The sequence below is a fragment of the Vulpes vulpes genome, chromosome 9 (genome assembly GCF_048418805.1).
Source record: "Vulpes vulpes isolate BD-2025 chromosome 9, VulVul3, whole genome shotgun sequence".
In the NCBI taxonomy this organism is placed as follows: Eukaryota; Metazoa; Chordata; class Mammalia; order Carnivora; family Canidae; genus Vulpes; species Vulpes vulpes.
The window spans coordinates 52,401,126-52,415,422 of NC_132788.1; the positions used below are offsets into that span (position 1 = coordinate 52,401,126).

At 36.7% G+C, this 14,297-nt stretch overlaps 1 protein-coding gene across 6 annotated transcripts in view; it reads right to left on the bottom strand.

Moving 5' to 3' along the window:
* Positions 1–457: 457 nt before the first annotated feature.
* Positions 458–14,297, bottom strand: part of VPS36 (vacuolar protein sorting 36 homolog) — a 29,839-nt gene continuing 15,999 nt past the window's right edge. For 3 of the 6 annotated variants that reach the window (XM_072720103.1, XM_072720099.1, XM_072720100.1), the window contains exons 7-14: positions 9,907–9,939; positions 9,720–9,797; positions 8,958–9,092; positions 7,419–7,484; positions 5,838–5,902; positions 5,178–5,262; positions 4,209–4,285; positions 458–4,123 (exon numbers count right to left, since the gene is read on the bottom strand). In XM_072720103.1, the coding sequence (XP_072576204.1) occupies positions 4,030–4,123; positions 4,209–4,285; positions 5,178–5,262; positions 5,838–5,902; positions 7,419–7,484; positions 8,958–9,092; positions 9,720–9,797; positions 9,907–9,939 (633 nt within the window). In that variant the 3' untranslated portion in view covers positions 458–4,029. The remainder of the gene's footprint in view (positions 4,124–4,208; positions 4,286–5,177; positions 5,263–5,837; positions 5,903–7,418; positions 7,485–8,957; positions 9,093–9,719; positions 9,798–9,906; positions 9,940–14,297) is intronic. The other 3 variants (XM_072720098.1, XM_072720102.1, XM_072720101.1) reach the window with 1 other exon arrangement.

The following is a 14,297-nucleotide window of genomic DNA, read 5'->3' on the forward strand; positions in this document are numbered from 1 at the left end:
GGTGGGAATGAGCAAAGTATGATTCTGATTATTGGGCTGGAGGTAAGTGAATGGGAAAAAGTAAAGAAAGGGAAGTCTGCACAAAGGAAGTTGGCCCCAAGAAAAGGAAGGGGCACACCTTGTGTGGCCCTAAACCAACACCTTCTACCTGCTGACAATCTGTTGGTCCTTGTGAGCCTAGTATAAGAGGCTCTTCCTCTCCTACAGGGCCTTTCTAGATCCCTCCATCCGGACTGAAGGATCCTCCCTCTGCCTTGCACAGCATAGTACTTGTGCCGCTCCTATGAAAAGCACATGAAAAGCACTTCGTTCTTTCTTCAGATAATATCGTCCACATGTCTATTTTCTCAACTAGGCCCCCAGGGTAAAGGCAGAGGATGTATCATATTCATTTTGTTCCTCCCTCCCCCCGTCCCGCCCCAACCAGTGACCCACATAATTCCTCATACAGTCAATATGTATTAAAAAAATTTTTTTTAATTGAATTGAATGGCAGATAAAGTAGGATAAATAGAGCCAGGTTATAAATAGGTATATACATCAGAGTTCACTCATTAATATTTATTGAATGCTTACTGTGTGCTGGGCCCTGTTCTAGGCTCTGAGGATATATTCACGAACAAACCAGATAAAAATCTTTACCCTTGTGGAGCTCACACTCTAGATCTATCACAAGGCATGGAATTAGCAATAAATTTACATAAATCCAAGCATACCTAGTGCCCAGAAAACAAAACACACATTTAAATAGTTTAATTATTGGTGTTAAAAGAGTCTACTGTTGCTATGTAGTTTTTATTGTGTATTGTATATAGTATACTTACTATATTCATAATATATTCATACCTGTGTATCACTCTATAGGGATTCTAACTGTTAAGACTATACAGAGAACTTCACTGGCAATTTGAGATTTTCAGGGATAATTTTGAGCATGCTTGATTTAATTCCGAGGCACGGTCTAAAAATATAACCAGCTTATGAGTGTGACTCTACTGTATCAAAATGAAAATGCTGAGATTGCTGGGCAGAGAATGAGAATATGACGAGTCTATGTCTGCTCAAGCTAGTCTGGTTATAGGGAATGAGAGATAGTACATTCATGTGAATATACAAGGTCAGTCAACAGTGGAGTTCACATCAAGAATCAAAACAAAAAACAAAAAAACTGTTCAAGAGCCATTTCCCATTCTTTTAAAAAAACTAAAACAGTAAGATTTTGAGGTCATAAAGAAAAAAATCTTAGCATATTAGCTTATTTGGATTTAAGGTTTATCACTTTCATGTATTTTTCAAAGAGTATTTTGAAAAGAACACCAAGTTAAGGAAAATCATGTAAAAGTTTTACAGTAATTTTACTCTATATACATCAATTCCAATCATTTAACCCTGAAAACAATATTTACTCGTACAATAAACAAAAATTTTTGACAGTGACTAGAAAAATTCCATTACTGTAAAGCTACAAATTTATGCTCCTAAGAGCAAAAATAATAATTATACCAGTGATAAGCACCAAGATGAGTTTTTTGCATTTAGGGCCTGATTGGTTGTATTTAAACATAACTTTATGATACCTTATTTGGCAAAACAAACAAACAAACAAACAGGGGAGGAATAAAAAATATAGAGGCCTGGAAACCGTGGAGAATGCCCACTTTAAAAATAAAACAGTAAAATAATACTTTTTAAATTAATGTGCCATTTGCAAAATATATTCATGTCACTTTCCTTCCTCTTTAGTTCACCTTATATAATTTAGATTGCTCCATTTTTATTAATGTGTCATCATACTAATGTTAATAAGTATGTTGAACCAGGGGAGTATGCAATAATGAATCCAGATTGTAAGAGCTAAGTCCAGTTAGCTCAATCTCAGCTGCAACCCATTCCAACAGCTGAAAGAGATTATTTACTTTTGTAATTTTTAAAAACCCTAGCCAGACTGAGATACCGTGTGTGCGTGCTTGTGTACATGAATGTGCGTGTACAGCAGTGTGAGTACAACCTAGAAATAGGAGTGCCACACAAACAAGTTTACACAATGGCCTGAAAGACATGAGCAGCCAGATACTGGATTCCCCCCCCAAACAAACCCGAGGCTGAGCAGTGAGGAAATTGGGGGATCTGTCATCACACTATAGAATCCACCACAAGTCTGGTAAATGAAGACAAGCAGGAAGGCAGGATGCCTCAGCCAAGATGTTCCCATGACACTGGAGGATGTGAAGCAGCAACAGCCACTTTTGCAGGCAGGGGTCAGGGACGGACTGTGGGTGGCTACAGTGCTAGGATTCCCTTAGGTCTGCAGCTGAGGATCCCTGCCACTTCACCAAAGGGCATTTGTAGTAGCCACTGGCAGTGACCCTCACCTCATTTGGTGACACCACCTCCAGGATCCCAGAGTGTGGGTTGGGGTATCCCGTTCTGCTAGTCACCACAGTTATCTCAATACAGACACTATCCTTTCTGGAGGCTGGGCCAAACAATATCACTACTTTCTATTTTCAGCAGTCTTGGAAAGGTGGGGGGAATCCCCTTCTGTCCCTGTGGGATCCCTGAGTTTGAGGCTATGCCAACACACCATATGCTGGCTAGCAATAACACAGGAAGTCAGAAATAGTATTCAATGTCTACATCCAACATTAGCCAGTTTTTGTTATCTTGGTAATACTTTTCAGTGAGATAGTTTCTCTACACAACTTCTAATGTATGGGGTAAAGAAAAAAAAATATTGCTGGAACAAAAAAGATTTTTTTAAAGCTCCTTACTGAAACTCCTTAAGGGTAGGAAAAGGAGACCGATTACTTGTCTACCTTCTTTGTTCCCGTCCTTGATTTCTTTTTTTTAAATAATAAATTTATTTTTTATTGGTGTTCAATTCTTGTCCTTGATTTTTGAGGTCAAAGAGCACCAAGGTTCCTGTTAAGCTACTCAAAGGTTCTCCCCGCCTTTCCACCCACACAATCCTAGGGAATTTCTCAGCCCTCTACTTTCCAAATTTGTAATCAGATCTCTGGGCATGTCTATATAGCTTGTTAATTCAGTTTCAAAATCCACAGCATTTTTAAACAAAATGAGATAGTTGCATTCTTTAAATGCCAGCCATGAAATCATCACTTGAAAAAAAAAATGAGTCCGATTATATATATGTGTATATATATATATATACACACACACACACACACACACACACACACATATATATACACACACACATACATTAAGTCAAATACAATTCTCTCCTTTTTTAAAGTATCTGTTGAAGACATGCTTATGATTGCTTCTAAAGAAAGCCCTTAGGAAAGGAGCCTCATATGCCATTCTGCAGTTTCATATTCTGTTCCAATGTCATCAGTTCTCAAACTACATTGTGGGTATGACTTGCTTCATGAGCCCTGCCCCTCCAAAATGGGCACATTTGATGCAGAGAAAAACTTTGTTTATAATTCAATGAATTTTAGTCACACCAGAAAAATGATCTGGCCTGTCCAAACATGCAACTTCTTTCTTCCCCCATTAACTAAACTCCCCTTTTTTTTTTTTTTTTAAAAAAAGGTCATATCAAGTTAAAAGCCACCATATTTCAAGTTAAACTCTGAAGGTTCTATCAACTGTAGCATGATTTCAAAATCATAGTGGCATTTAGTTTTCTGTATTTTCTCTATATTTATCCTAACTAAACTTCCTGGATCATAATATTTAGAGAGAAATTAAAAGGGTTTTATATTGGGAAGCCCGGGTGGCTCAGTGGTTTAGTGCGACTTTCGGCCCAGGGCATGATCCTGGAAACCCGGGATCGAGTCCCATGTCAGGCTCCCTGTAGGGAGCCTGCTTCTCCCTCTGCCTGTGTTTCTGCCTCTCTCTCTCTCTGTCTCATCAATAAATAAATTTTTTAAAAAAGGGTTTTATATTATAGTATAACATTCCAGAAATTCTCAGATTATCAGGGTTTACTCTGAGCTCAATGTCCTACAAATTCTACGTGATACAAGTATATGAACAAGAAGTATGTGAAATATAAAACCCTTAGCTCTGGGTCATAAATAAATTTGGGTAAAACCGCAAGCCTTCCACAGAATCATCTCGGCAAAGGTGGCCCATCTTCTCTGCAAGAAGCAACCTAGGAATCAAGGGGGAAATCCACAATCATTTATCCATTCAGAAATACAAATATAATTCTAATGAAGAGCAAGGATCTCACTTACCTTTCCTTAGCTAGGAGGACAGACATTCCCACCAGCTTAGCAAACTCTTCTGATGTCAGGGATCCCTTTTCTGAAACCTAACAGCAACACAACAAGAAAAAAAAAAGTGGTAACTTAAGACACTAAATTAGGTACTAACCTAGGGAGAGTGTTTACCAGTTTACTCAGGATACAATTTACTGGACTTCCTAGTAAAATACAAAGAATATTCACTATAGAACTAAATCTTTTCACTAATGTTTAATTCTACAAACGTTCCAGGACTGAGAAAAATACAGTAGAGCCTAAAATATCATGAAGCCTTCTATAGTGTAACAAAGGCACTGTACTGAACCCTAGAACTTTGACATCCTGAAAAAGAACAGATAACAAATTCTCACTGAGTGCATACCACATGTTCCAGTAAAAGAACCTTATATATAGATTTAACATAAAATAAATGGTAGAAATATCTATAGTCTTGAGGTTTTCATCTAGGTTAAAATGTATGAGTTAGTTAAATTAAATACGGTCACCACAGAGTCTATGAAGGGATATTTCAAGTATCCTAATGAGTAATAGCAGTAAAATCCAGTAAACTACAGTTGCTTGTCATATTTTTTGAAGCAATGATTTCATAAAACAACTTGTGATGTTATATAATACTGCTTATGTAGGTGTCACTGAAAGAAAAACTTCAGTCAAGGGTAATATTCTGATTAACAAAGTTAAAAACCTGTCTGCAAGACTGAGCTTCAAACAAAAAGATAGTATGTCATAAATTTCAATTCTCCTTGGTAAGTTTTAAAAGCTTTAGAAGCGTAATTTTAATTAGTATTTAGTATTGTTAATAATAGGTGTTTTTAATTGGGTCTACAAACATGACTTTTTAGTAAAGTTAAATTCAAAAGGAAATCCTGTTTCTGGAGTTGCTAAGCATTCAAATCTTGGTGGGCAGACTGATGAGGAGGAAACAGGGTTTTCACATACTGTCTCCAAGGCTGAGGCCACCATTTCCTCTTCTTTGTGGCTCTGAAGCTCAATTACCATGACACCACTGTCAAAAACTCGGAGCCTAAAAATCACAGATGGGAAAACAAAGCTGTGAATATCTAGGCTCTTCAACTACTAAAGAGGTGCAAATATCCTGTGCTTTCTTTTATGCCCAAGAATGGGGGCAATGTTTAAAACATAACCACAAGCAACTACAGCGTAACTAAAATGCTCATGAATAAACATTTAATAAAAGTATGAACTATAATCCACATACTAAAAAAAAATATGTCTGGCACTTTTTTTAACTTGAAGAGAAGAAAAAATAATTCACAGCTGAACATCTGTACTTTTAAATCTCCAGAAACTAACACACAATGTCTAGCAGAAGGGCTGGTTATTCTGATGTTCTAGGAAAAGCCTACATTCTTATCTCACTGCCCCCAAATCAATAAGAGTTGGGCTACTGGCCCCTCAGCTCATGCATAGCCCCGAAAAGGAGGGAAGCTAGGATGACAAGTGAATTCTGCTCATTTAATTCCAAGAGGGGCAATATGTTGGCTCACCACGTAGACGGCAGGCCTGGCAAGACCTTCCTGTCTACTCTGTATGGAATAGTGGCTCTAGTTGGCAGGCTTCCTGCAGAGGTTCTTTTACCTGAGAGGTAATTTTAGCGCTTCCAGCATCTTGCATGCATTCACCAAATCTTCTGGTGAGAGCAACTAATAGGAAAAAAAAAAAAATCCAGTTTACACTGCAAATTAATAGAGCGATGCTATATAATTATAATGATCACTAAAACAGAAGAGAAAATTTAACAAATATCATTTATCTGTGACTTGATCTTTGGGCATGGAATCTATTTAAAAATTTTTTTTAAAATAAAAATATAAAAATTATAATTTATTAAGGCCTTTAGGTGGCTTAATCACTGTAAGGCAAAAAGGATTAACAAAGAAGCAAAGCAGTGCTTACAGAAAACAATGAAACCATATACATAATTTAAAATTTTCTAGGTGTTGTATTAATCTAATAAAAAGAAAAAGGTGAAATTGATTACAATACATGTACTTTATTTAACCCACCAATGTAAAATGCCAACATATAATCAATATAAAAATTATGAATATTTAACATTCCTTTATTCTGTACCAAGTCCTCTAAAGCTGGTAATTTACACTTATAGCACATCTTAGTTTGGATTAACTGTATTTCAAGGTCCCAGATGTCACATGTAGCTAGCTTATAGCCACCCCTTCCAGACCAGGCAATCTTAAAGAGTCAGCCCAGTGGTAACTTAAGACACTAAATTAGGTACTAACCTAGGGAGTGGTGGCTGACATGTATAACTTTGAATCACAAGGAATGGCTCCAAAGCTAGGACCGCCTGTCCAAATGCCTGTCAAACCACTGTTTCCAGGCACAGCCTTGGTCAAATAATTTAATCTTTCTGAGCCTCAAATTCCTTATCCTCGTATTATGCCCTAGGTGGTGAGAGTGAGAGCAGCTACCTCACTGAGTTACTGGGAGGACAAATGGAGTAACATGTGCAGAGTGCCTGGGAAATAGTCAGTACTTGCCAATGGCAGTCAGGACGGCTGCTCAAATAAAAACAGAGCAGAGGCTCAACTTGGGACTGTGGGGAGCACTGGAAAGATATATCTATGAACTATTCGCAGAGAGATGACAGCTGACACCACAAAACCATGTTTGACTAATGGACACGAAGAGTGCACGAATCAGAACTTGGGGGCCAAGGACATGTATGTGTGAAGGGACAAGGAATGTTGGGGAACAGCCACTGCTGTTTCAGAGCCAGAGGAGATGGGCAGCTTTCCCCGTTTCTCTACAGGCAACCTGCATCCAACCCAGTTAGTCCAGCATAGGTAACATCCAGTACTCTGGATGGCATCAGATACAATCTAATTAACTACAAAACACACAGAGAATATTAAAGCCAGAAGGTAATAGTCCAAATCCAGGCTTAAAATGTAAGAGAATTGAGTCTCAGGGAGGTTAAGTGAGCTACTCCAGGTCACTTAGCACATCACCGGCAAAACAGAGGACAGAGTCTTCCTCCTAGATCCCAAGGCAGCAGAGGATTCTTTTCACTACACCATACTGCTTTCCAAATAGTTTGTATATTCTCATCCCGTCCTCAAACTGTATTTGCTTTGTTGAATTTATGTTATATTAAGAAAGTCTATATTTAGTTAAAGAATATATAAATGCTCTTACTTCCATTCCTCGAGCTCGGTTTACTAAACAGTACACCTCCGTGAGTGACATTATTCCCCCTCGTTCCTGTTAAAATATGAAAATTTAGAAGTATTATAATTGGTACCAGGTAGCATTTCTTAACAGAAATCATAATCAGAATGGAATCAGGAATCATAAAACGTTCTAAGAAGTCTTCAAAAACTAAATTTACACACTGGAAAACCTAGTCAGATACATGAGGTGTTTAAAATTCAATACCTGGACTTTAACATCATTATTATTGTTTTAACATTCACTTAAATGGAAAGAGAGCCTCTACAACAAGTGTATTTAAATGTTTTAAGTTATTACAACTAATAAATGAAGAAATTGTGGAATTAAATAGGAATATCGCCATTGTAACCCCAAATGAAGTAACAGGTCTAGATGCTGACTGTTACTGCCTGCTGTTACATCACAAAGACAAGACATTATGTACCTCCTGATGGAAATGCACAGAACCCTCTATGAAATATCTGTCAGAAAAAAAAAAAAAAAAAAGGAACTTCTAGGTAGAACTATCAGTCTACCTAAGGAATACATGGGGCAGGGAAGTATGTTAACATACAATTCAATAAAATCCAAACTCTGAGACACTCTTTTTTGTGTGTGGTGGGCAGCAAAATAAAGTTTATTGAGTAACAGTTCAAAGCTCACCAAAGAGGGAGGGGACCTGAGAGGGTTGCCCTCTGAGACACTATAAGATAAATCACTAGTTTCTTCAATAAATTGTATGGAAGAGAAAAAAGAGATAGGAGGAGAAGGAGAAACCCATGGAATTTTTTTAAAAAGCCTTGAGAGACAAATCAACCAAAAGCAATGTATCCTGATTTGAACAAACTAATTGTGAGAGATATGAATACGAACCAGACATATGATAACATTAAAAAACTATTCTAACTTTTCATGTGTGAAATGGGATTATAATACATTTAAAGGTATCTTTAATGATGTCTTGAATGATAATTCAGTATTACATACTGAAGAATTTACAAAGTGATGTGATGTCTGGGACTGCCTTAAAGTTATTTTGAGTGGAGGCTGCTTACACATGAATTTGGATGAGAGACATGCAGGGATTCTTTATACTCTATTTTGTCCTGACAGAAATACTTCTTAATGTAAGTGTTTTAATAAATGAAGTTTTGATTGCCTGAGTAATGTTGGAAGATTACTCTGTATTGTGAAATGAGAAATAGTACACTTATATGAAGATTAGATATACAGGAATATATGTAAGCATCTAGAAATCATATATTTCCTTTAGAAAACAAGAGATTAGAAAAACTTCCTATCAAAGTTACAGATATCTGAAATGGAAATTGAAAACAATCTAGATGTTGACAACAAAATCCACTAATAAGTATACCAAACTAACTTAATATTCCTGAAAGAAAAAAATAACATGTGGTTGAAGAGGAGTCACACTAGGAAAAGAGTTAAACTCATGTTAAGATCTCTGATGACTTGGAAATAATTTAACACAGCTGAAAAAGATCACTTAGGTTTTGTTTTTACCTCTAGTGGCCCCTGCAGTATTCCAGCCAGCTGTTTGGCCAGCTGCATGTGGTACTGTGTGCCGGAGCCATAGGTTTCCCTGGTAACTGGGTTAGCTATTCCCATGCTCAGCAAATAGGATTTAAACCTGATGGTCTATAATGAGAGAAGAAAGTGCACAAAAAGACAAATAAACAGCATTAGTCTCTCTACCCTAACAATCTTTCTATCATAAAATCAATTCTACTCAATTATTTCCATATCCATCCATTTCTTCTACCTTGTTTCTATAGTGTAAACTCTAAAAAGTACATTTCTAGTAGTTCCCTGCATAAAACTAATTATTCTTCCTTCTCCTGTCTTGATGTCTCATACTCTACTGACTTCACAAGTTTGGTGTAAGAAGTTGTTTACGTAACAACTGTGATAAATTTAATGCCAACCAAATGATATAGCCAAAAACTTAGGAAAGATAATGGCTGTGACCAGATTGTAGACAAATTTAATGAAATAAATATCAAATGTATGGATGTATATAAAACAACCACTCCTTACTTATTTCAATATCTCTTTTCTCCACACTCCAAGAGAAGGTATTGAAGTATCTTTTGATCCTACTGGAACCAACCAAGTTTTTATGGTTGACTTTTTCTTTAATATTTTCATAGATCTGCAAGCCGTAACAGAAATCACTACATTAAAAAGAAACTGCTAACTACCAAAACATCACTGTGTTATTTGTCTAATCTGGTTTCTAATGCCTTAAAAAAGCAGCCTATTTACCTCATCTTCTGTGATGTCACCTTGCTTGTCTTTAATTTTATTAGCAATTGATTTTGATAACTCCACCATTTCCTTAGCCTGTCAAAAGAACAGTAAAAGACTGAAAAAAATCATGTCCCCAAAGTGTCTGTTAACAAAACTCATATCATAACTGGTTAAGAATTCAATAGGTACAAATCACATATACCTTGACCATTAGCTTGCTGAGGTCTTCAAAAGCCTGAAATGAGAAATGAGTTTTTGTTGGAATCTATCTAAAGAATTAAAATGTTTTATTTTTTATTTTTATTTTTTTAATTTTTCTTTATTTATGATAGTCACACAGAGAGAGAGGGAGAGAGGCAGAGACACAGGCAGAGGGAGAAGCAGGCTCCATGCACCGGGAACCCGACGTGGGATTCGATCCCAGGTCTCCAGGATCGCGCCCTGGGCCAAAGGCAGGCGCCAAACCACTGCGCCACCCAGGGATCCCAGAAATTAAAATGTTTTAAAGTAATGAAGCACTCTAGTTTCTTCCTTAGACTAAAGATTTTTTGAAAATTTCTTACAAATATCAATTTATATAAATTTTTACATAAGTAATAATAAATGTACCTTATTCCAAGAATTCAGGTTAGCTAAGAAACCATAAATTTTCCAAAAATGTGAAAAACTTTTCACATATTAAAAAAGAAAAGTTATTATTGATTAAACAAACAAAAGGTGACATAAATAATAAATTGTTTAGAAAATATTATTTAATGTTCTTTCACACAAGTAAGAAAATTTGTCACTGGTTTTTCCCAGAACCATTTCCTGATAGGAGGTTGAGAATCAAAGGTCTGTAAGCTTTCCTGGCAGTGTGCAGCTGCCACAATGTGCAATGTGGAGCTGCCACAATACTTTCTTGGGCCCTACGATCTTGTGTGATAGCAGGTGTGATTCAACTGGAACTGTAGACATCAGCCTCTAAATCTTGAACAGATTATACCTGCAGCTTTGGATATAGTGGGTATCACAAAAGAAAAACATTGAATGCCACCAAAACATACTTAAATAAAACTCATCAATAGTTTGATTTACTACAATGAATATCCACTTCAAAGTCTTCTTCAAACTCAGACATACTTATAAAAAATTTACTTCATATTACCAAAAATATACTTCCAGGGAAGAACATCTTCCAAATGATGTGCATAGATGTTACTTTTTAAACCAATGAAGCAACCTGTCATTAAATGAAAAATTTTTTAGTCCGTATAGAACAGTGGTCAACGGATTCAGATTAGCTCATGCCCATCTTAATTACATGCAGAAAAGTAGCCCCCATCTGCAAAAGAACTTTGCTAAAAGAATAGAGTGTTGTGTAAAATTCTTATAGCCAAACTAACTAAGGCTAATACTGAAAACAAAGAGGAATGTGCACACACCTAACAGGAATTTCCTCAGATAAACAAAAGGCTTAAACATTGGATTCTTATCAGCAACAGCCAGCAGATGCAGGAAACCTTTTGTGGGAAACTCTGGGCACCAAACCTGAAACTAAGTCACTCTAACACTGAAATGGAAGGCAAATCACACACCAACCTAGTTTTCAAAAATAAAACAACATGCTTTACACACTTCTATTCTTATTCTTATACAAAATATTAATATATTTCTCTTACCTGTGTAAAGAAAACTAGTAAGACAACACTTTAAAAAATTGGATACAGTAAATCACATTATTTACTGTTACATTTTCATAGAAAAAATATGCTAAAAGTAATAATGGGTCCACAAAGAATACAGAATATGTAAATTAGCCTCACTGCTTACAGTCCATAAAAAATAGATATTTTAGTGTCTTAGAAGAATTACCTGTATTTTAAGTAATCATAAAACACAAAAACTTTCTTACTTCTATCTGTATTACTATTCTAAAATTTGAAATTAGCCAATTATCTAAAAAATAGGTAAAGAAACTACCTACAATAAAATTAAAGCAATATATGTACAAATGCAAAATAGATGCATTTGCTCAATCTATTATTTTATCTGCCAGTTTATAGAACTATCTATCTTTCTACCATGTCCACAGTCAAATTTCCACTCCATTTTTTGGTTATTAGCTTCAGTAACTATTAATATATTCTTTAATTTTGTTTCAACTTTTTGTTTTCTTTCTTCTTTCTTTCTTCTTTCTTCTTTCTTTCTTTCTTCTTTCCTTCTCTCTCTCTCTTTCCTTTCTTTCTTTTCTTTCCCTTTTTCCTTTCCTCTCCTCTCCTCTCCTTTCCTTTCCTTTCCTTTCCTTTTCTTTTCTTTTCTTTTCCAGAGAGAGAGTGAGAGTGTGCATGTATGCGCAGGGGAGGGGCAGAGGGAGAGGTAGAGACTCCATGCTCAGCCCTGAGCCCAACATGGAGCTCAATGCCACCACCCTGAGATCATGACATGAGCCAAAACCAAGAGTTGGATGCTTAACTGACTGAGCACCCAGGCACCCTACTCCATTTCAGTTTTCTTGATTCTCTACCATTACATATTCTGTTCCTTCTATCTGGATCCTCTTATCCCTACAAGTCATTTGTTAGCACCTGCTAAACTTTCAGGCCTCAATTCCATTACATGCACAAACAAGCCTTCCCTGACCCCCAAAAAAGTCAGAGGCCATGTAATGTGTTCCTGTTGCAGGCACTGTTTTCTCTAACACGGTACCTCTCCCACTGCAGGGAATGCCTGTTTGCCTGCCTATCTGGTGTGCTGTCATATCTAAAACCTCTATCTGATGCAGGGTTTGTACAAAGCAGGGAGCAGGAACCACCTGCTAAATAAATCACTGACCTGTGTGAGAGAGTATGATGATGGAGTTGAATCCTCTGGACTATGCAACTCCATGAAAATTATATTAAAACAGAATGGCATTTCATAAATTAAGAAAAATGTAATTTTGAACACCAAATTAATATGGCACCACTCAGAAAAATACTAATAATTCAAAATTAGTTCACTGCGCCATGCCATCTCCAAAACTGTCACGTAAAATGATGCAAATGTCACTAGAAAAGGATAGTGACAGTACCTTCCAAATGGCAAGGAGAGTGGCCATACTGTAGTAGGAACTACACGTGGTCTGAAATCAGGAGACCAGAGCTCTCATAATCTGGCTTCTGAATCTAGTCACTAGCTCTGAGATGACTACTTCTCTGGATAATAAGAACCCCTTTACTACCAAAATGCTGGAATTTTATGAATTTAAAGATGCTGGAAAGATGGAAGTTGTGGCAGCAAAACCTTTGAATCTCTCCAAATCCCAACATAAAAACAAGGCAAAACCAAAATCTCAAAACCAAAAATCCATGGGCAGGATATACTATAACACTAAGTGACAAGATAGCAATAAAGAACCTCAAGATAGGAGCACATAGGGACACAAGATCTATCAGTATCTACTACCTGCATGCTATCGGCATCTAGGCAAGAGAAAGAAAAGGGAAGCAACAGGGCAAGTGAACCCCAAAGGAGCCCACAGGAAGTCTGACCAATGTGAGGACATAACTAAAATGGGGAGGGTTCTGCCCACTTCAGTAATTGGTGGGTGTGAGGAGGGCTCCTTGGGAAGCGCTGGCCTTCCAGGCTTCCCTTCCAGGAGGGGATCCTACACCACGGAGAAACCTCTAACACAGGAGTCAAAAACAGAGCAAGATAGGAATAAGAAGAGAGGAAGGGGGAAAAAAAAGGCCCAGATAAAAACAGGGTAAGAGAATAGGGCCAGGAAATCAGAGAGCAAGCCACCTCCTTAACATTGTATGAACACAGCAGAAGAGTGAGCTGTGGGGAGTAAGACAAACTACCCTAGACCAGGCCTTCCTCTGAAAGTTCAGGAAAACTCATTTCACATGAAAAATAGCAACAGCAAAGTATCAAGGTCAAATGCTACACAAAGTTATCATGCAAAAAAAGAAAATAAGGAGAATAACATTTTAGACAATAAAGGCAAATCGGAAAGACATGTTCACAGATCAGATCAAAATTTAACCACTTATTTCAATATGAGCTAAAAGATGTTAATAAAATGACACAAGCCATAAACTGACAAAATAAATTAGAAATGAAGTGACATGATTCAGGAAAGAACTTTTAAAAAAATCATTTCAGAAATAAAGACTATTAGAACACAAGAATGAATAAACACAACAAATACTATCTTAAGAGAAACAACAGATTAAAAAGAGGAAAATTTCCTAATAAAAAAGAAATTAAAGATAAAAAGGGTTTGAAAGTTGCAAAGGGACTAGGCAACAGAGCTGCAATATACAACTAATAGGAGTCTCAGAAGAAAAGAAAAATCAAAGCAATTATTAAAAATTATACAATTGAAAAAACTCCCTAAGTTAAAAGAAACAATTTCTAGAACCAAATACTGAGAGCATACTGCGTACCTGAGAATAACAATCCAGAGTGACCAACTCATCAACATATTCTAGTAAAATTACTGAGCTTTATTTTAAAAGGTTAGTGGGGAGCCTTTGGGCATCTAGGAAAAACAGCGACTTCTTAGGTAATGGCTGATTCCAGATCTGGGGCAGGAAATGTACAAGATGGTCCTGGAACTACTGTCAC